The sequence below is a fragment of the Hoplias malabaricus genome, chromosome 12 (assembly GCF_029633855.1).
Source record: "Hoplias malabaricus isolate fHopMal1 chromosome 12, fHopMal1.hap1, whole genome shotgun sequence".
Classification (NCBI taxonomy): Eukaryota; Metazoa; Chordata; class Actinopteri; order Characiformes; family Erythrinidae; genus Hoplias; species Hoplias malabaricus.
In genome coordinates, this window is record NC_089811.1 from 19,083,928 (window position 1) to 19,108,193 (window position 24,266).

General features: G+C 38.6%; 1 protein-coding gene across 4 annotated transcripts in view; it reads left to right on the forward strand.

Moving 5' to 3' along the window:
* il1rapl1a (interleukin 1 receptor accessory protein-like 1a) overlaps positions 1-24,266 on the forward strand; it is a 234,232-nt gene that overhangs the window by 198,926 nt on the left and 11,040 nt on the right. For all 4 annotated transcript variants that reach the window (XM_066641201.1, XM_066641202.1, XM_066641203.1 and 1 more), the window contains 3 exons: positions 6,150-6,282; positions 21,722-21,867; positions 24,096-24,242. In XM_066641201.1, the coding sequence (XP_066497298.1) occupies positions 6,150-6,282; positions 21,722-21,867; positions 24,096-24,242 (426 nt within the window). The remainder of the gene's footprint in view (positions 1-6,149; positions 6,283-21,721; positions 21,868-24,095; positions 24,243-24,266) is intronic.

A 24,266-nucleotide genomic window follows, 5' to 3' on the forward strand; every position in this document is an offset into this window, starting at 1 on the left:
TAGAGCATGCGAAAAGACTAGAGAGGTAGCAAATAGTGAGTAAAACTCTTGTTGTCTTTTTACTGTTGTTTGTTGTCTTGCAAATGAAAAACCCATTTATTGTCACTGAATGTACATACAGTATAAATATACATTTAATAGTACAGTAGATGTTTTCCCGTTGTGTTCCATAAAGGTAAATTACATGTATATTTGTAAGCTTTCATTAAAGACTTTTCGAACATAAATACAAATGTTTGAGATGAAATAGGGAGTATGAAACCAACAACATTAAAATCTAATCTACCGAGCATAGACTGGATAGATTAGGGACTACAAAAGCAGTCAAATGAAGGACACAAAAAGAATGTACCCCCAGTTCTGTTACAACTGACTCAGTCAGTGTAACATATCTGGAACACAGTGATGAAGTGATATGAGTCAAATCTCCTGCTGCACACATGACATGGGGGTTTGATGTGAGAACCAGAGCCTCTGAGAGAAGAACAAGGTAGAGAGATGGAGAGATAAAACAGGTGAATGAAATGAAAAAAAAAAAAGAGAGAGAGAGAGAGAGAGAGAGAGTAGGGGGTGAGAGAGGTAAAGAGGATTTGGGTTGAATACCTAAGGGAAAGGACCCACTTATGTGCTTATCTTACACTGACTTTCGATTCATTTTGGAGATTGAAGCTGATTCTTTTGGGAAATAAACCCTGTGTGTGTGTTTGTGTGTGGGTTGGTGGGGGATACTTTGATTCCAGCCATTGTGAATAGCTGGAGGGTACTTAGAAAATGGTGCTGTATGAGTGTGTGTGTAGCTTTTGAATGTGATGTAGTCTGCAGCTTTGTTCTACATTCACCTGACCAATGCTGAGGTTATTATGGGGTGCGCTGAGGTTGTGTAAGGGCCACTGAGACAGGGACACATATTATGTCATCAGAAAGGAGGGATCAGCAGAGGGCCGAGGATGAAAAATGAGTGGAAAAAAGTAACTGCTCACAAAGTGCACAGATTTTTGCAGCTAATTAAAGTCCTCCTTTGGATGGCAGGGCAGAAGAACAAATGAGAATAATGAAGGGAGGGGAAAAGAAAGATAAAAGAATTGTGAAATATAAAAAGGCCTTCAGTCTTCTGAGACAGACTGCTGTTTTGCAGAAAAGTAGGTGGTGTTATACTTTGTGTTTCTCTCTTACTGTCTCCTGTCTATTTTTATTTTATAACATTTTCTAACCCATCCTTCCTTTTGTATGTCTTTCATTATGTCAGTCCTCTCTCTTTCACTCTCTAATGCACAAAACAAATATTTGATATGTGAATATTTCAAGGATGTGTGTGTGTGTGTGTGTGTGCATTTAAAGAAATGTCATGTTTTATACAGAGTTTGCTCAGTCATGCAGTGCCGTTGTGTAAAGGTAAATGGACGACTAGTACACTGCAAAATATTTGGCAAACACAAGACCCCTCTCATATCTCTCGTACACAATCACACACATACACACACACACACACAAAATACCCACAGATAACATCAGCTAGTTGAGGAGTCAGAGCTCCCCCTAATGGCAGGATGTGTTGATAAGTCAAGATGAAATGGAAAGATAATGAGAAGAAAAAAATAAAAGAAGAGTAACATGAAGATAGAAGAGGGTAACACAAGAGAAGTGATGAGATAAATAAATATGAGATAATAAAAAAGGAGGTAGGGAGCAAAATCAAAGACAATAGGAACTCTGAAGATAAATTAAGAAATAAAACAAAGAAAAGGTGGGAATAGAGAAAAAAGATAATATAAATAGGAGGGGGAAAAGAGGACAAGAGATGGAAAAGAGGACAAGAGATGGTGAGAAAAAGAAGAAAAAACAAAGGCATTAGAAATTATTGAAGGAAACAAATAGTGTATAAGAGAGAAGAGGTAATGGATGAGACTGAAGAAAAATTAGAAAGAAAAATAAACAAGATTGAGTTCGCCAAGGACAAAATGAGAGATAAAAAAAGAAAATGTAATAGATGAGGATAGAATGGAAGAAAAGAAAAGGAAACTGGAAAACAGAAGAAGGGAGGAGAAAGAGAGGGCAGCAAAGAAAGAAAGGTGAGAATGAGGTTTGATGAGTCTTGGTAGTTCTCTGAAACCTAATCTGTGTTGTAAGTAATAGTGACATGTTGCTGCTGATTGGCTGAGGGAGAGCAGTGCACACTGCTTCTATACTGTACTGATACTCCCTGCTGAAGCTGTTGTGCGTCAGCTCTGATGTCAGTGTGTGTGTGTAGGGGTGTGTTTGTCAGTTTGAACCACTGACAAGTTAATTGCATGTGAGAATTTTCAGTTATGTTATACACAATATCTGAACAAGTCACATTTATAAAACATAGTTATGCTTATAATATAGGTGCACTTTGTACTTCTGCATTAATGCAGTCTATTTGTTACTCTGAAAGCCCTTTTTCTTCAGGGGTCAGGAACCCATAGAGAAGGTATTATTTGGGTAGTGAATAATTCTCAGCATTGTATTGACACTGATGTGGTGATGTGTTAATGTTTTGTGCTTAAAAGAGTGTACCAGACACTGCAGGTTTTTTGAACATTGTGCCCACTCACTGGGCCTACCAAAGTAACAACAGATGGACTAATCTTTAATTGCAGAAATACAAATTGCATTTATATAGTCAGTGGAGCTGATACCATGGACAGACTGTACTCCACCTGTTTCTTCATACTTTCTTATCTCCAATTCACCCCATTGTTCTTCAATGGTCAGGACCCCCACAGGTCCACCACGGAGCAGGTATGATCTGGGTGGTGGATCATTCTCAGCGCTGCAGTGACCCTGATGTAGTGGTGTGTTACTGTGTGTTGTGCTTGTAGAAGATAATCAGACACAACAGTGTTGCTAGAGTTTTATAAACACGTCAGTGTCACTGATGGACTGAGAAGTCCACCAACCAAAACAATCGAACAGATTTTTAGGTGTGTCTAACAGAGTGTAAAGTAAGTGGACAGTGTTTAAAAACTCGAGCAGCACTGTTGTGTCTGATCCACTCATACCAGCACACCATACACTAACACATAACCACCATGTCAGTAGTCAGGTCTGACAATGGTCACCCACCCAAACAATACAGTAGTTGCTTTGTGGGGGGTCCTGACCATTGAAGAGCAGCATGAAATGGGAATAAGCAAGTATTATAAACATATACACACTTGTCATTTATATATACAAGTCCCGTTCCGGGTGACTGGTGTGTTCTCACCGTGTCCGTGTGGGTTTCCTCCGGGAGCTCTCGTTTCCTCCCACGGTCCAAAAACTCACGTTGGTAGGTGGATTGGCGACTAAAAAAGTGTCCGGAGGTGTGAGTGTGTTGCCCTGTGGAGGACTGGTGCCCCCTCCAGGGTGTGTTCCTGTCTAGACCCAGGTAAGCTCTAGACCCACCGCAACCCTGAACTGATAGATTCTTTGGCTCATACTTTGAATTCCTTTGCAAAGGCTTTTTTTTTTGTGGTTTATGTTTAAAGAAAACATCAGAATATCAGAAGTGTGGGGAGAAAGAATTTTCCAGCCTAAAAGAAATCCTCCATGCTTCCCATCTAATGAGCTGCAGATATGACCTTGTTAGATAACACCTGAGCTCATCAGATATGAAGAGCAGAGACATTTCGAAATTAAAACAGGCCAATCTCAGGGCTGGAAAGATATAAGACAGGGTATAGATCTTAATCCTTAGACATCTAAAATTATTATCCTTCTTTTGCTGCTATTCAAAAAGTTACATTATTAGAAAAAAAAAAAAAGTTACAATTAATAGTCCATCCATCCATCCATCCATTATCCACCGCTTATCCGGGTCCGGGTGCGGGGGAAGCAGTTGGAGCAAAGAAACCCAGACCTCCCTCTCCCCAGCCACTGCCTCTAGCTCCTCCGGGGGTGTACTGAGGCGTTCCCAGGCCAGTCGAGACATGTAGTCTCTCCAGCGTGTTCTTGGTCTGCCCCGGGGCCTCCTCCCCGTTGGACATGCCCGGAACACCTCACCAGGAAGGCGTCCAGGAGGCATCCGGACCAAATGCCCGAACCACCTCAACTGGCTCCTCTCGACGTAGAGGAGCAGCGGCTTCACTCCGAGTCTCTCCCGGATGTCCGAGCTCCTAACCCTGTCTCTAAGGGAGAGTCCAGACACCCTGTGGAGAAAACTAATTTCAGCCGCTTGTACCCACGATCTCGTTCTTTCAGTCACTACCCAAAGCTCGTGACCATAGGTGAGGTTTGGGACGTAGATTGAACGGTAAATCGAGAGCTTTGCTTTTCTGCTCAGCTCTCTCTTCACCACAACGGACCGGTACAGAGCCCGCATTACTGCTGACGCTGCACCGATCCGCCTATCAATCTCATGCTCCATCTTTCCCTCACTCGTGAACAAGACCCCGAGGTATTTAAACTCCTCCACTTGAGGCAGGATCTCACTTCCAACCTGGAGAGAGCACTCCACCCTTTTCCGACTGAGTACCATGGACTCGGACTTGGAGGTGCTGATACTCATCCCTACCGCTTCACCCTCGGCTGCAAACTGGTCCAGCAAGAGCTGGAGGTCCCGGCTCGATGAAGCCAACAAGACCACATTATCTGCAAAAAGCAGACATGGAATACTGAGACCACCACACCGGACACCCTCCGCCACTTGGCTACGCCGAGAAATTCTGTCCATAAAAATTATGAACAGAACCGGTGACAACGGGCAGCCCTGACGGAGTCGGACTTACTGCCAGCCATACGAACCAGGCTCCTGCTCTGTTTGTACAGGGACTGGATAGCTCGTAGCAAAGAGCCCAGTACCCCATACTCCCTGAGCATCCCCCACAGAATACCCAGAGGGACACGGTCGAATGCCTTCTCCAGATCCACAAAACACATGTAGACTGGTTGAGCAAACTCCCATGCACCCTCCAGGATCCTAGCGAGGGTAAAGAGCTGGTCCTGTGTTCCACGACCGGGGCAGAATGCGCATTGTTCCTCCTGGATCCGAGGTTCAACTATCAGCCGGACTCTCTTCTCCAGTACCCCCGCATAGACCTTACCGGGGAGGCTGAGGAGTGTGATCCCCCTATAGTTGGAACACACCCTCCGATCCCCCTTTTTAAAAAGGGGAACCACCACCTCAGTCTGCCATTCCAGAGGCACCGCCCCCGATGTCCACGCGATGTTGCAAAGACGTGTCAGCCAGGACAGCCCCACAACATCCAGAGCCAAACGTTCCCAGCAAACCCTCAGCACACATTTGGGCCTGCCAGGTCTGTACGGCATCCTCTCTCGCCATGTGATCCAACTCACCACAAGGTGGTGATCAGTTGACAGCTCAGCGCCTCTCTTCACCTGGGCACAGAAATCCAATAACTGAACACCACTCGGGTTCAGATCAGCGGGGCCGTTCCTCCCAATCACGCCCCAGTGAGCCCAACTATATCTAGCCGGTACCTCTCAACCTCGCGCACCAGCTCAGGCTCTTTTCCCACCAGAGAGGTTCATTCCATGTTCCAAAAGCCAGTTTCAGTAACCGAGGATCAGAAAGCCAGGGCCCCCGACCCCGACCGCCACCCTAACACAATTAATAGTATTTATGACAATTATTACATATACAGTTGGATTAAAGTCTGTATTGACAGGGTGGGATCTTTTTTGTTTTTTGTGGACAACTCAAGCAGATAATTCAGCTTCTTTAAACGGTATTTATACAGTATTTTGAAGGTAGTTGAAGGCAAAAAATGTCAGTTGTGTTTAAGCATTCCCATTTACATCCCTATGACTTGACTTTAGAATGAAACAAGCTGCTGTTCCTTGTAATTTGATGAGCATTTTGTTGCTATGCAGCAAATCACAGGGGACATAGATGTATCCTGGAAATGAGCGTTTCTAGGTGGTTGAGACTGTTAAGTAATGATTTAATCATTCAAAAAGCATTACCTGACCTCACAAATGTTATTGTTGATTATTACCATCAAATCCCAACAGCAGTGTTCCAATAAATAGTCTTAAGTCATCCCAGAACTGTAAAGGGGGCATAGTGTGCTTTGATGTAGACTGCTATGTTATATCTGAATGGCTGTATTGTGTATGTGTCAGTGAATGCATTGATGTGTATGAGTGTGTGTCTGTGAGGGAATATTAACTGTTTTCTGCTGCAGGGTCAGCAGTGAATCTGACATGCCGGGCATTCTTCGGCTACAGTGGTGACGTCAGTCCGCTGATCTACTGGATGAAGGGCGAGAAGTTCATTGAGGACATGGACCAGAGCCGTATCAGAGAGAGTGACATCAGGTGAAACACAATGAGATAACACACATGTTATTTTCTCCCAATATGTACAATTCAGCATATAAATATTAACATCATTTATACACATATTAAAACTATCCAATTAAAAAGCATCCACATTTCTGGAGATTTTTATTTTTAGCACGTCATTTGAATACAAGGCATTTGTCTTTCATATTGTGTGAAAATTTCATAATGAATAGACCAATAGAAGTGCTTGGAATAAAACCTTTTTACATTGACTTCCATTGAAAGTTTGGAGCAATACATTGACAGCGACGATATGCAGAAATGTGCTTTGTGTAAAGTGTAGTAGTTTTGCTTAAATTACCCTCTTGCTTACACCTGGAATTGGGCAAGGTGCTACAAATTGTTCTTTAAGTCATGCCATAGAGTAACCACTTTTGGTTCCATAAAGACGTATTTTTGTTTAAGAGATGTGTTAGTAAGAAGAACCTTTTAAAGGTTTAAAAATACATCACTTCAAAATGTAATTACTTAAAGGAGCAATGTGTAATACTGACACAAATGTTTAAAATGGGAGCTATAATACAGTTTCAAAACAGTGGAGAGATCTGTCTGCCTCCTCCCCAGACCGCAAGCCTGATCAGATTGCTATTTTGAGGAAAACTGAACATACAAGTAAGAGATGTGTTTAAGAACTTTGGACAATAGCAAAAAAAAAAAAAAAAAAAAAAAAAAGAATGTGCCATAATCCACTATACAGAAAAGTGTTTGGCATTTCAGTAAAACATCTACCTACACTAGAGAAAGACAAACAAGTGAAAGAGAGGCCACCATTTTCCCTGCATTTACACACACACCAATTAATTTTTTTTTTCTGTTATGGATAAACATAAATTTTTGTTTTGTGCTGTGCATCTAAATTTTTCTGAATATTGTTGCCTTATTTTTCGGTTATGAATAATTACATAACAGTAGCCATGCAGGCAGCTTGTTTTTAGTAAACTGAGTAGTCCTTCCAGTATCACTATAGATGAACGATGGGTTCAGTAAGTTATATAACAAACAGTTATTTTAATTTGCACACACTTCACATTAACATGAAATGTAAAGCCTTCCCAGAATCACAGACTGTGTTGAAAGCTGTTTTGTGTTATACAGTGTATGAAACATGGACATGGAGGTGTTAACTGTTTGAGCCAGTCATCTAAACTTAGCTAACATCTAAAGATATTATAATGAAGTAATAAAAAAAAAAGAATGGTTTATTCTCACCATTAATGCATAATCACACTACACATTTATCTCCCTCTCAAAAGTGCAAGAAGTACTACCATTTTAACTTTATTGTTAGGATTACAATTTTTTTAAATTATAATCAATAGTAATATGATTATAATCCAATTATGTTAATCTTACAATGATTCTTTAATTTTACATAAATATGCATCGTTAAAAGCTTCAGTCTTAAGAATTAACAATTCGATTCATCGTGATTAATCACAGCCTACTGTGTGATTAAATCTTTATTTAATTCATCGGCAAACCTACTTAAAAGTAACATAAAATGTGTTGCTCTAAACTGGACACACAGATGTGCTTAACAACACACTTAAGCTTAGATTTTTAAAACATCAGGTTTGAGAGTGCTACTCCAAAATAGGGCAAATGCTGTGCAGCCTATAAAATGTATACATCCTAATCTACATTAATTTAAAGCATAAAAGAGTTTGTAAAACACCTTAGGGCTCTCTCTCATTCTTTTTTCCTCCCTTATCTCTCTCCCCTCTTTCCCCACGACTCTCCTCTCTCTCATTCTCTCTTCCCCTCTCCCTCCCTCCCTCCCTCCCTCTCCTACTCTTGCTGATCTAAAAACTGGAGAACTCTTGAATAATTCACTATAATATCTCACACAGAGTGCGTAGTATATCAATAATGCAGCTGATCAGCTATGCACACTGAGCATGGATGAGAGAGGCTCCTCAAGGGCCATGTACACAAAACACTCTACACAACACATACGCATAGCAAGAGAACAGTGCAGATCACTTAACCATGGGGAACTGCCACGGTTCATTTCATCCAGTCACAGAAAAGCTCATTTTCAGACCCTTATATGCTACAAAGATTACTTATGGGGATTAGGGCTCCTGTTGTAATGTTCCACTCAGCAATTATTGCTGAATCAGAATCTTCCATCCCAGCATTAGCTTTGACTTTACTGAATCAGAACAGTGTACACATATGCAGGATTTTTTTACTGCTCTGAAATATCTGTGTTTCTGCCATTACCTGGTAACCATGGCACAGGATGTTCTTGCTGTACTGGTAGATACTTTGGGAAAATCCCTGATCCTGCCATTATTGCATTATTCTTATATGACACCTGAAAGTTCACAATTTAATCTGATTGTTTTAAAGGGATTATGGTAAATCATATGGACAGATGTTTGTCCAGTTCATCTTTCAAAGTTTGATTTTTTTTCTTGTGGCTTTACAGAAATTAGAACACACGTATAATTAGTGTTCTAATATCTACTGTAAAGCCTTTCAAGAAAATTGTACTGGTGTACACACAAAAAAAATATAGTAATATATATATATATATATTACTATATCTTAACAATATATTTATTTTAATATAGTAAAAACATTTTTAAAATGTTAAAACTGATAAAGTTTATATATATATATATATATATATGCTCATTTTAAAATTGAAGCCAGCAACACGTTTCACAAAAAGGTTGGGACAGGGGCTTGCTTACCACTGGGTTGCATCACCTCTTCCTACAACAACACTCTTTAAGCATTTGGGAACTGAGCAGACTAGTCACTGTGGTTTTAACTGTTTTCCGATTCTTGCTTGATAAAGGACATTAGGGAGGGGTGGTGCCCACATTTTTCATACTGTCATACCATCTCAAAATATTATCATGGTTTAACTTATAAGTCGAGTGAGTGGCTTTTTTGAGTGTTTGAGCTTTTCAGTTAAGCTCATTACAGCCCAACAGTGCACACAGACACGTGTTGATGATTAAAAAACTGTTTCTGAGAGAGCAGATTTCAGTGACTTATGCTGAAGGAACAGAAAAGTTCTAAAATAAGTGAAATAAAAAAGCTCTATACAGAGGGTTCGTATATTTCCATGCATTTGAGGCAAATTTTCCTGACCAAACATTCTCTGAAACAACAGTGTAGACATGAAAATTAAGATTAAAAAGATATTTTAACTAAAACTAATGAGAAGCCGTATGGTTTGGTTAAAAAAATAAACATATTGAAGTCACACTGATGCAGAGTTTTACATTAAATTAAATGTGTGAAACCCTGAGCACTCCATTTCAGAGCCCGGCTTGACAGTGTTCATGATGACCTTAGGCTAATCTTTGCCTGATCCAGAGTGCATGATTCTATTGTTCATGCTTGTATATGAGAATAATATAAGCTGTGTGCAATTGATTAGCTTTGTTAAAAATGAATGCACCCTAATGCCCAAGTTTCAGTGCATCTTGTTAAATTATGCTTTATTCCTTATTCTCTTCCAGAAACAAATGTGGCTATTTTCCTACAATTTGGTTGTGGGCAATTTAAATTTACAGCATTTTGGACAAAATGAAACTATAAAACATAATATGAGGCAGTAGAGTGGCACTGATGGTAGTGTAAATTACACACTTGAATGCCTGGGTTTAATTCGCATCTTGGTTGACTGTGAGGAGTTTGGGATATTCTCCCAGTGTCTGTGGGGGTTTCCTTTGGGCATTATGGTTTCCTCACATATTCCATAAAGAAATGTAGGTAGGTCAGTTGGCTGTGTGAAACTGCAGACTGGATGAGTGGGTGAGAGTTTTTTGTCCTGTGATGGATACCCTGTCCAGAGTGTGTACTTGCCTTGCACTCAGTAATTCCAAGTAGCCTCTGGACCCACAGCTTCCCTAAAAATGAATGAATGAATACTGTCACATCTATCTCCTTATATGAGATGAAAATAATTTTGGAGCACTTCAATGGTCAGGACTACCACAGGGCAGATATGATTTGTGTGGTAAATCATTCTTAGAGCTGCAGTGAAATTGATGTGGTGGTGATGTGTTTGTGTGTGTTACATTGGTACAAGTGGATCAGACACAGCAGTGCTGATCAAGTTTTACTTTTCTAGTATTGGTATGCCATGCAGCACTAACATCAGTGATAATGCAGAGCTGAGAATAATCCATCACTAAAATTATTCATGGGTTGCAGTGATGTAATGTTTTTTGCGTGGATGCCATGTTGGGGACCGATTATCTGGTTTTAGAGCGCAGTACTAATGCAAACGAATTGAAAAGTCAGATAAATGTATCTCATACACAGCTCCTCTCCCTGCACTGGAGAGAGATTTGCAACACACAGATGCACAGCCACATACTCTCTATGTCAGGTGGATAAATTGTGTAGTAAAATGAGAAGAAAAAAAGTAAAATCAGTTAGCCACATTAACATTTTCATCATATAATTTAATGGAAAACTGTTAGCTTGTCAGTAATGTCTTTCCCTGCACTTCCGTCTGAATCTGAGTGAGTTATTCACACTCAGACCATATACAAGCTTCAGTAACTGTCTTTTTCCACTTGTTTTTTGTTAGCCATGCGTGACTTTGTGAGATTAGAAATCATCACACACAAAGTGCAAGAATCCCCTTCAACAAGTCTGACATGTCAGAAATCCACTTGAACAATTGACCACTAAATAGTTAATCGTATAATGCTTCTCTCTCACACTGCACATGAAACGACAGCCAGTGAAGCTGAAATTCAGCCCAATTCTATAATTTAGTCTGTGACTACTGCTACTACTACTGTGAGGGAGGGAGGGAGTGAGTTACAAGCCAGTTCCATGAGGTGCTTCACATCTAAAAATATCTTTTGACTAGAGGCGTTCATATTTTAGCATATGACTCTAGCAGAATTCACTAATTAGGAAAGATGCCTGGATACTTTGGTGCAGACCTAAAGATTTTGGTAGAATTCTGAATTTTGATTCACTGATGAAAACAGTTCCAGCCACAAGAACTGCTCAAATGGCTCGTTTCTAAATGGTTTCTAAATGGGAAAAACATCAGTACATTGTGGTAAAATAGGCACATTTAGGGAATGATCACAGCAAATACAGTCCATCCACAGCTACACAGAATTGGCAGGAGTTCCTGGACACCTGCTTATCTAAAATTTCTTCTGAAATTAAGGTTATTAATAGACAGTGTGTCCCTTTTCTCCAGTGATATTTTCTTCTCTTCCAGGAATCCTTTAGACTCAATGCTTATGATTTGATTGAATGTTGTATGATCATAAACACCTCTCAGGGTTATGGTGGTCTTCTTCTTCCCAGTGTATACCTATTTGATGGTTATTGTCATTGGGCTTGGTGACATTAGAATTATGTGCATGACCTTTAAAGGAAAACTGAGTAAGTTTTTTTTTTTCTTTTCTTTTCTTAGCTCAGCAGTTGCAATTGCAGAAACTTTGTTCTCTTCTACAGGTCAGTGAAGCATTACAATGATTCTGAAGCCGTAGCTTTAAGGTAAAAAATGACATGTTGATGCTTTAAATGAGTGGTTGGTCATAGAGTATTTAATAAGCTGTTTCCAACTTTTAGTTGTGGTCTAGCAGCTTGGTGTGGTCAGTGTCCTGCTATGTGCCAAAACACTAAGGGCACATAGCAGAAGATTAAGTGGCTTTGGTCATGTCATCCATGACCTTCCCAGCAGTAGAGAGGCATTGTGCAGCAGAGGAAGAGGCAGGAAGAAGGAGGACATGGAAGTGTGTGACGTTGGGTTCCTGAAACTAGCAAGTAGCGAATATAGTGTGAGACTTGCTAACAACTAAAATGCAAAGGGAGACGTGAGATTCCTGGGTTATTTTTCTCAAGAGAAATTTGAGCAGGGGGAGACAGAGTCTATAAGTTGCGATCCAAAGCCTAGGCTGTGGCCAAGGTAGGAGGAGTCTTCGTAGGACTGTCCTATGAAGACTTCTAAGTAACCTAGGTCACATAAATGGAAGAGTCTATGTCTGCATCGTGATGTCACAGGAAATGAACTGACTTTTGCAATTGCGGCTCAAAACTGGGGTTAAAAATAAAATACCACTACATAAAATGTATATAAGCATATGTAACATGAAACACTTTCGATTAAACATGGTATACAGACAAATATTTAAATTAATCACTTATTTTACACTTTACAAAGTAAGGAGGATGAATTCTAGTACACGAAACACTTTAACACATCTTTTTGAAAAAGGAACTCTGCACCTGAACTTTTGAAACTCAGTGTTCCACCTGTTTTTTTTCTTCAAGTCATAGGTTTGCAGAGAATTGTGGTTAAGTAAGAGCCATGAAGGATACCTCAGTGGCATCCTTAAAATCGCTCTGAATGTAGGCTGTATACAAAAGGTCCTTCATATTGGAACAGCCTTCTCTGAAATGCAGCCGAACATAGCCACAGCTTCTGCTTTTGAATGCAGCTGTAGTCTCATTTGGCTTTCTGTCTGAACTCAATGTTGTTTAGGAGAAACTACAGAGACTACCAGTGGCCTAGAAGTATCATAGATTCTGTATTAAATACATTTTTAAATATGGCTGCCCCCATGTAGGGGACTCAATCTATTAAACATAATTTGTTTGTGCATATTTAATTTACATCTCATTTGATAGATACAATGTAACAATACTACATAATTGCATTGGGAAAAAAATTACAAACAAATAAAAAACTGCCATATTTTGATGGAAAAGTCACCTATTCCTCCTTCAAAGAATGCCCTGTACCTTATTTTATTATGGGATGAATAGACTCTAGAGTTAGTTCTGAGGCATTACACATGAATATATCAGTTTTTGATACAGGAGAAAAATTATTTGCCTTAATTATCCCATATATTTGATACGCTTACTGAACTTCCCACTTATTAGTAGGTATTAGAAAATGGAGTAAATGTTAAAACTGTATATTCAGCAAAGAAAGTTTTGCAAATATAATGCCTCTGTGTGAAAAGCAATTGCCTGTGGCATTTGGGAAGTTCCCTGTGTGAAAAAGGTAATATATCCTTAGGCATTTGTTTATATTTGTACATTTTTCATTACACATCTTGCTCTGCTGCCTCGGTGGGCATTCAGCTTTGGGTTTGATTATGCATTTGTTACAGATAATAACACATTTTCTGTAAATAAAGTTATTCAGAGTGGTTTAATGTAGTAGAGTCAATTGTAGGGAATCATCCAGAGTAAGTTCTTTCAGTTTTACAGTCTTCACAAGGCAATGTCATGTCTTCAACTAAATATAACCATTTTATATCCTCTCCAAAATGACCAGTGGCACACGAGCTTATGAGTTCTTACATGCATTGTTGATTATAGTAAAATGTTTAAATATGAAAAAAAGAGACTTTTTGTCATTCTGCCAAAATGAAAACAAGAGCAACTAAGCAAGCCTAGTTTTGCCGGACCGCCATTAGCCATATAGCCATATAGCCATTGTCACAGAGGTGTTTCTGGTATTTCAAAAACAGGAAAGCCAAAAATACATACCCATTTCATTGGAAGGTCTGGAGAAGCTTTAGTATTTTATATCAATGTCTTTGTTTACAATAATAACAAACTATAAAAATAGTTTATCATATTAGTTGCTGACAGTGTGTGTATGATCATGGAAAGCCTGTTATTTTCTGTTCATACAAAGCTACAAAATTGAAGCACTGTGTTGAGATGACATTAAAGCAACTCGTTTACCAGAAAGCAACAAGATAACATTTTAACATTTAAGTTTTTGAACATTTCTAAAACCAAGCACCTTAACATTTTATCAACCAAGTGATCTATACTTGATAAAGGAACAGGGCATCGCTGGGAACTAGATATTTATTACTGACTTACATTTCTACAAGGGTCCGACTGATAAAACGGTGCAATAACAAATACACAGCCTTGTTTATTTTGAGCAACACCTCGCTCTGGTGATTTGACTTTAATAATCCGGAGATTTTGTCCTTTTATATGTAAAAAAGTTTTGCAGATGTAATTTACTCGTCAGAAAGTCAGTAAGGGTGAGATTTGTCCGTGCATTTGTGTTGTTATAGGGACAGACAAAATGACATGTTTCTTAAATATATAGTAGAAAACAAAAAGCTGGGTCACAGAAACATTCTCCAAACATAAATAAGAGACTATGATAAATATTACCTCAACAACGTTCAACACATTTCTGTTTGAGGCTCCAGTAAAACACTGAGCTGCTCACCACGGTGGACTGTGGAGCGCTGTGTGGCGTGGGTGTCTCAATTCAGTTGTCAACTCTCTGAGCCCTTGAACACTTCAACCCTCGTGCCTTCTGCTCACCTTTCAAAATGCCGGACACATTTTTTAGGTCCCAGAAGGAGTACTTGTCCAGGGAAAGAGGACACCTGGTCAACACCGAATGGTTCCAAATTTAGTACACAAACTGTAATGTCAAATCAAATCAAATCAAATCAAATTTATTTATATAGCGCTTTTCACAACTGATGTTGTCACAAAGCAGCTTCACAGAATTCCAGTAAGACAAGATTTGACATGAAATGTAAAGACAAATGTAAAACCCTCAAGTGAGCAAGCCAGGGGCGACAGTGGCAAGGAAAAACTCCCCCAGCTGAGGAAGAAACCTTGGGAGGAACCAAGGCTCACAAGGGGTGACCCATCCTCCTCTGGTCAATCTACTGGTGATGATAGTTAGTAGTCCATGAGAACTTCAGTGTAGGGACAGCTTCAAGGCACTTGGTGGTTGCTGGAGCGTGGGCAGCTGGTCTGAAGCGTGGAGGAGGATCTCGACAGTCATCCATCAGTGTCCAGACAGACAGGTGGGCAGTCGTTTACTCGGAAAGATGTAAAGGGATGGAATTAGTTTTGAACTGTTTTGTGTTTGTAAAGTAGAAAATATGAAAATTTCCAGAGTGTGGCTAATGACTCCGGCAGATCTGACTATGACAGCATTAACTAAAAGGAGAGAACCAGAAGGACACACAGACACGGGAGCATCCTGAAACACTGGCATCCCTCCGCTCCACCGTCAACAAACCTGAGTGATCGCGAGAAGCGGCGGGACGACAGCACCAGCGTCTCAGTATACTATAATTCCCTGTGTCCATGGACCCCCCGGATCTGCCGCCTTTATCTATGGGGGAGCATTAGCTACCAAATGATAAACTAAACAAATGAGTTTTTAGCCTACATTTGAAGATTGCGACTGTGTCTGAGTCCCGAACATTTTTTGGAAGATCATTCCAGAGTTGGGGGGCTTTATAAGAAAAGGCTCTTCCCCCAGCTGAGGCCTTCTGAATTCTGGGAACATTTAAAAATCCAGTATTCTGTGATCTGAGTGAACGTGGAGGCTCATAATAGGAAATTGTATCTTGAAGATATTCAGGAGCAAGCCCATGTAGAGCTTTATACGTTAATAACAAAATTTTGTAGTCAATGCGGAATTTAACAGGCAGCCAATGAAGTGATGATAAAACTGGGCTGATATGTTCAAATTTTCTAGTTTTAGTGAGGACCCTAGCTGCAGCATTTTGAACTAGTTGAAGTTTTCTTAAATTGCTGCTGGTGCATCCTGACAGTAGTGCGTTACAGTAGTCAAGCCTTGAAGTAATAAAGGCATGTACTAATGTTTCTGCGTCCTGGAGGGATAAGGCATTTCTAATCTTAGCAATATTGCGAAGATGTAAAAAAGCTGTCCTAGTGATACTACCTATGTGTTGATCAAATGATAAATCCGGGTCAATTATGACACCAAGATTTTTTGCTGCTGAACCAGGTTTAACTGGAAAGTTAGCTAGATCTAAAATTAAATCTGATAATTTATTTCTTGTCACTTTTGGACCCAAAAGCAGGACCTCTGTTTTGTTGCTGTTTAGAAGGAGGAAGTTACGCAACATCCAGCCTTTCACGTCTTTTACACAGTCCTCTATTTTCTTTAATCTGTGTTTGTCATCGGGCTTGGCTGAAATATACAATTGTGTGTCGTCTGCGTAACAGTGAAAGTTAATGTCATGGTTTCTTATAACTGTGCCTAGCGGTAACATGTATAATGTAAATAATAATGGTCCTAAAATAGAGCCTTGTGGAATTCCAAATCTTACTTTAGAATAATTTGAATTTAGATTGTTTACTTTTACGAATTGATAACGTTCCGTTAAGTAAGATTTGAACCATAATAGGGCTGTCCCTGTGATTCCAACCATGTTTTCTAACCTTTCTATGAGAATATTGTGGTCTATTGTATCGAAGGCTGCGCTTAGGTCAAGAAGCACCAACAGGGATACGTGGCCTTGATCAGAGGCAAGAAGAAGATCATTTGTTATCTTGACTAGAGCTGTCTCTGTACTATGATGTTGCCTGAATCCAGATTGGAATTTTTCATATATATGATTCTTATGTAGATATGAACTAAGTTGTTGGGCCACAGCTCTTTCTAAGATCTTAGACAGAAATGGCAAATTAGAAATAGGCCTGTAATTAGACAGTGTACTAGCATCAAGATTTGGTTTCTTGATCATAGGTTTAATAACTGCTAGTTTAAAAGCTTTGGGTACATGGCCCAGACTAAGCGATGAGTTTACTATAGTTAAAAGAGGATCAATAATAGCTGGTAGTACTTCTTTGAGCAACTTTGTGGGAATTGCGTCAAGTGTGCAAGTTGTACAGTTTGCGGAGGTGATAATCTTCTCTAGTTCTAATTGTGGGAGTGGGTAAAAGGTTTCAAGTCTTTCTTTTACAGTTATATTATGTTTTATTTCATTCACATCAGGTGGCAGCCAGGATGGATTTGATCCTGTGGCTAGAGTTTGTTGTCTAATATTCTCAATTTTATTATTAAAAAAAGTCCATAAAATCTTTACTGGTGAGAGTTGCTGGAATTAGTTGTTCAGAACCTGCTTGATTTTTTGTAATTCTAGAAAACACACTAAACAGTGCTCTCGGATTATTTTTATTATTGGAGATCAGCGAGGCCAGATATGCTGAGCGAGCTTTAGTGAGGGCATTTCTATACTCTATAAGGCTGTCCTTCCAGGCAGAATGAAACACTTCAAGCTTGGTTGATCGCCATTTCCGCTCTAGTTTTCGTAATGTTTGTTTTAAAGTACGGGTCTTATCGTTATACCATGGTGCGAGCTTTTTCTGTCTTATACTTTTATGTTTAAGTGGTGCTACCTTTTCTAAAGTAGATCGAAAGGTATTTTCTAGGTAGTCAGTTAGTACATCTAGGTCCATTGGGTCTGATGGAGTTGGAACTGGGGTCGATAGTTCTGGTAGGTTTTCTATAAATTGTAGGGCGGTAGATGGTTTTATTATACGCCTTGTAGAATAGCGAGGGTTCTTACATAGATTATGGATAAAACGTAGCTCATATGAAATTAAGTAATGATCGGAGATTGCTGAGGATTGCGGTAAGATATTAATTTTGTCAATGTTAAGACCTAGTGTCAGAACTAAGTCTAAAGTGTGGCTGCAGTAGTGTGTAGGCCCTGTTACATTTTGAGTAATACCAATAGAGTCTAAGATTGAGGTAAATGCCTTTTTTAGTGGGTCACTTTCCTTCTCGAAATGGATATTGAAATCTCCTACAATTATAACTTTATGATTGCACACCGCTAGGTTTGTAGCAAAATCGCTGAATTCTTTCAGAAATTCTAAGTAAGGCCCTGGTGGTCTGTAAATGTTGCATAATAAAAATGCGTCCTTTTTTGTGACCGGATTTGTAATAATAGTGGAGAGAACCTCAAAAGAAGAAAAGGTGTCACATTGTTTAATATTAATTTCTAGGGTATTTTGGTAAATTACACATACTCCACCTCCTTTGCCTGATATTCTTGGGCTATGTGCATAATTATAGCCTAGGGGGGTGGCTTCATTTAGTGCTAAATATTCATTTGGTTTAACCCACGTTTCCGTGAGACAGAAAACATTGAATTTATGATCACTTATAATATCATTTACGATGAGTGCTTTTGAGTTTAGCGATCTTATGTTGAGTAACCCAAATTTTAGTTCTGAGGTGTTGCTGCTAGGTGTTGTGTATGATTTAATATTGATTAGGTTGCTGAAACAGGCTGATTTTGTTTTTCTACTTTTACATTTAGTTCGGGGGAAAGACACAGTCTCAATACAGTTGAACCTGGGTGACGCCTCAAGACAGTTCGCAGACGGTCGGTTTAGCCTGTCTGTCTGCGGCCTGGTCTCGGCTCTGGATTGTCAGCAGCTATCTACACTACTCTGCTGACTAACTAAAAGACTATGTGCTATACTGCAAGAAAGTAAGGCAGCACCCTCCCGCGTGGGGTGGATACCATCCCTACCTATAAGACCAGGCTTGCCCTCAAAACGTAACCAATTGTCTATAAAGCCCACTTGATTTTCGGAACACCACAAATATGGCTGAACTAACAACAGACGCTGTAGTGGCTCCGCCTAAAGTTTCCTCTGTAAAGTACGGCTGATTTAACAGTTGTAATTGCTAAATTCCTTTTTTTGTTTATATGTTAATGAGTTTGAAATTTTGAAATTCTTCTTTAAACAACTTATTTTTAATGAAGAGTGTTTTCCATTTAATTGAATATGTAATATAGTTTCTTGAACTTTCTTTAACCATTTGGGAGACATCCTTCAAGAAAATGAAATATGAGGAGAACATAAATATATATAACATAAATATTTTTAAACAAATAAACAAAAGATTTTATCAGAAACACCAAGTCATCTTAGCAAATCTGTGTCCTTCATTAGGGAATGTTTTAAAGCTGCTCACACTGGTCTCATCTGTTTTAACTTGTATGGGTATAGAAATGTTTTTAAAGGATGGTGATGGTGGTGACTTTTCTGGCCACTATAATGCAAGATAGTAACTACTATATTATAGGAGGCCAGCCATCATTAGTCAGGACCAGTGCATTTTCAACTTCAACCAACTGACAGAGCTGCATGCTTTGTGAATCTGCTTCAACATCTAACCTGGGTGGCAGTAACCAAAACAAACAATAATTAATAACTTGTAAAGAGGTTTTCCTCAGCAGAAACACAATCAATTCAGCATTGATTGTGTTCAGTTAATGTAGGGAATTGTGGGTGTAAAATTAGATTAATAACACAAATGAATACATTTGCCATTAATTATGTAGCAGCCACATCAGCATTTTACAAGGTTCCATAATCAAATTATTCAGTGATGTGGAGACTTTAAGTGCATGTTACATTGTAACACAAGTGTTTAAAAGAGAGAAAGAGAAAACCCTAACCTTTTAAAAACGTTTAAAAATTATTTTGGTTCATTTGAAATTTAGTGCAAAATCACTTCTAATAGACATTTGTTTAAACCATTTTCTCACTGCCATGAATATAAAGAGACTCTGTGCAGTCACTCTTAAATCCTTGACACTGTTTTTAATTATTTCTTCATTTGAAAAAGTCTACATCTAATTGACAATGAGCACAGCACTACCAGCTACGTTAGAAATGATCTGTTAGGAACTTAGAAATGTGTGAACCTGGGGAAAAGTAAACCAGATTTAGTATCCTGTAGCTAAGGTTTGATCCTCAGTCAAGTATTATTTAATATCAAATCACTGCCACTTTAATTGCTGATTTCAAAGTACATTTATATGTTGATAATGCCAGTCTGTACAGCTTGGCTGAGTTTATAGCTGTTGGAGTTGTAAATGTACTATTCAGTATTCTTTTAATGCCTTGCAATTGGCATTATACAGCCATAAACTAGTCTTAAATGTAGGAAAAAGGCAAAATATATGCTGTTTCCAGAGCATTTAACATTGACTATAACATTTTTAAAATGACAACCCTGAAAGGGCATTATAAGGGTCTGTATATATAATACATAAGCATAGGCTAAACAAATGTGCTTTTAAATACTGCATTAACAAACTCACAAGTAAACTGAGGCAAAGGCTCCAAACAAAATGTGTTTCCCAATGCACAAGAGGAAAAAGATTGTTGAAGCAATGCTGCATTCTGTCCTGCATTATAGGTATGTGATGTATAGGTACAGGCACAGTGGCGCAGCAGGTAGTGTCACGCATTGGCAGGTGGATTGACAACTCAAAAGGGTCCATAGTTGTAAGTGTGTGAGTAAATGTGAGAGTGTGTCGCCCTGTTATTCCGGGTAGGCTCCGGACCCATCGCGACCCTGAACTGGATAAGTGGTTACAGAAAATGAATGAACGTATAGATACACACCTCAGGCTGCTCTTAAACCTATAACTATATACGTTTATGCTTTAAGAATCATTACTGTTGACCCCTACAATAGCAATCAATGCTGACTATGAAAAAAAGGAAAAAAAATGTTTGTTTTTTTTCTATAAAGGGCTTACTGGTCATATGCTTTGATAGATCATACAATGTAATTGCCATACACAGTAATGGTAATTATCACACTCATTATAGTGATTGTATTACTCTTTGGGTGGCAGGTTTTTACTGAACTGTGAAAATCTGTGGATGTGTGTGTGTGTGTTCCTTAACTTGTACACATTTGTTACATCTAGCATAATCATTTAGCAACTTCATTAAAAAATCACTTTCCAGAGAGATCTTTCTACAATCTTAGGAAAGGGTTAAAACAATCAAAGTAATCTGGGCTGTAGGGTGGATGACTAATGACAACAACATGATTGTGTTTCTCATATTGGTTTAGTTTTCATTAATTTTGTGCTATGCATAATGCTAATGATACAAATGAGCTGATGTTTTCTCTTTAATATTATATATATATATACATACATACATATACACACATGTGCACACACACACATAGACACACACACACACAGAGAGAGGTGGAGGGGGGGAGAAAGCAATGACATAACTTTCAAATGAGCATGGAATAGTAAAATATTCTCATGTAAGTTTACAAGATTGCATGCATCCTGCTTTTTTCCTTTATCAGACCTTTCCATAAGATGTTGCAGAATATTGCGTCACAGCATTAGCTGCACATTACAGTTTCTAAATGTAATTTGACTTTGTTCCATGCCTCACTGAAGCCTTTTACTTTCCATTCAAAATGTGTTTAATTTTAGGTGGTTAAAAAAGGTTGTTAATAATAGTCTTTCATAAGTATCAATCAATTTATCCAATGACTCTTCTTCACAGATTGAAACAGCTGACATGCAGTAGCCTGGAATGTGCACAAACCTATTTTTATAATGTTGGGAAGCCACTGTGTGGAGCATAAAATGGTCCATTCAGATCTTTTAAAGCCAATCATGAGTTTCAATCTGTAGAAAAATAACAAAATATTACTTTAATTAATATTGTTTGCTACATTTTCGTAGTTAAGGTCCTGCTCTTTTAAGCTTTTCCAGCATGTCTCCAACACACAAAAATGTCTACACTCCTTCACATCCAGACTGACCAGCCAAAGTAATGCTTTTGTTGTTGTTGTTGACAGAACCATCAGAGAACACTTGGGAGAGCAGGAAATGTCCATCACTTTGACCATAGACTCGTTAGAAGAGGGAGACCTTGGTAATTATTCTTGTTACGCAGAGAACGGGAATGGACGGCGACAGGCCAGCATCCAGATCAGTAAACGGGGTATTTATACACACACACACACAAAGGCGAACACACACATTCACAGTACTGCAGTGATAATATGCAAATAAGCAAGTGGCATGGGCTGCTCTGGTTCACCATATTTAAAGAGTCCACCAAAGGGTTAAAATCCCATCATTGGGCTGTGGATCAGTGGAACTATGTTCTCTGGAGGGATACAGCATGAAAAGGGAATGAACGGTGACAGGCCAGCATCCTGATCAGCAAATGAGGTATTTACAAACACACACACACCACATGTATACACACTCAAATGCAGTATTCCAGCGATAAATAAACAGAAGTAGATATCCTTCTCTCTTTCCTCCGGGGCTCTTTCGGGCATACATTAGCATCTAAAGTTCCCTTTTAAAACAAACAGCTTTGAAGGCGTCTCATCTCCACTTCATATGGTAGTTCAGAGGAAGAGACAGCATCAAGAGATCAGAAATACTTCTCTCTCAACTTGTCTCCAAACATGCAGATAGGCATGCACGCTCACACACACACACTCTAACACCGCCCATCTCTTTCCCCTCATCAAAATATACACATTCCCATTTCCTACATCTAAAGGCACTGAAATGTTTCCCATCCTCTAAGCAGTGCTGCCGAGTCCTGTACCTTCATGTCCATCAGACCTGCTGCAATGCAGACATTGTGGAGAATTGTCAAATCCTAACAAATCTTACATATGGAGTATCTTTAACTTGTGGACATATCTATTGTGTATATACAAAATGCATGCATAAATCCAAGCAAAAAAGATGGGTGTGAAACCATGTGGTTTTGCTTTATAGTAGCACCAATCACATATTTATGAACAGTGCATTTTCATCCCCAAATAATTATGTAACTGCATTAAAATATGTATTAAATATTTCAATACTGGCTACTGATATTGCGATGTATTGGAAATACACTCAGTGAATATTAATGTATACATAATGATATATTCCTGAATAAATTATATATTTAGGAAAAACTGTTTGTACTTCAGTATGAACAGCCAAAGCCTAGCATTTCTCTATTTAGTGTTTTCACCCATTAAATACAAATTAAATACAATTTATTTTTTAGAAAATAAAGATCTAAAACAAATGAGAAGGATAATTACACTGAAGCCTAAACACATTATGAATACTTAATATTAGGCTTATCCATATGTAGTCTGTTCACTTCGTATTGTTTACAGCTTCCAATCTTTTAAGGTAGATTTCTTTTAAGGTAGAGGTTTTTTCTATGAAATCAGAAAAAAATCACACCTGTGAATTCTATTAATATAATTTTTTGTCATTATTAATATTATTTGAAATATTATTTGCTCTCAAACATGAAGGTTATGTTTATCTTGTGGTGACAGTTTTGATAGTATGCCTTGCCTTACACAGTTATATTCCCATAATTTTTAGGTTTTGGAAACTGCTGTTTTTTGCATGCTTTTGTTTAATTTGTTTTAATTATCTTGTACCAAATCTCCTCAAAAATATCTCCTGAAAAATAAATTATTTGTCCTTAATGGCTATTTGAATGTAAATTATGTAGTGTATGCCCAAATATTGATATGACACATATTACATATACTGAATTCAGTTACTTTATGTGCACCCTGTATGGACCCAGATTTATAGCTGTGTATGCACATCTTATATAATCTCCATAGAAAATCAAGCAATAAAATGGGATGCTCAGGAGCAGCTGCAAATGAGCTTAACATTATCACAGTGTTTAATGTCAGCCATTGTCTATATGCCTATTAATAGTTATAGAAAAACCCCAACATTGGGAGAGGCACTGAGGGAGTAGAGGAACTGTGTTCTCTGGATGCCGCATTGCTCGAGTATATTTGGGACAAGTTGGAGTGTCAATTTTAATGCAGAACTAATAATCCAACATCAGTAACTGACCTCATTAATGTTCCAATGACCGGATGCCAACAAATCTTAATATAAATATATCCATAGGTTTTCTAACAGATTAGAGAATATTATTGCAGTTAAGAAGGACAACCTACAAATTAATACCCTTGATTTCAAACAAACATTAGCCAATATGGTTTAGATAAGGCAGGTTCTGATTGCACATCACTGTATATGTACGTTGTTGTGTTAAAATGTTATTTTTCACAAATATGCAGTGAAAAATCCATGTGCGTCAAGTTATAAGAAATGTTATTTTTGCTGTAGCTTAGGAATCTCACCACATTTACTTTCTGTTCCCCCACTCAGTTGAGCTGATGTACACAATGGAGCTGGCTGGGGGGCTGGGGGCAATCCTGCTGCTGCTGGTTCTGCTGCTGTGTGTGTATAAATGCTACAGGATTGAGCTCCTGCTCTGCTACAGGCATCACTTTGGAGGAGAGGATACTGATGGAGGTAAATAACATGGGTCACACAGTT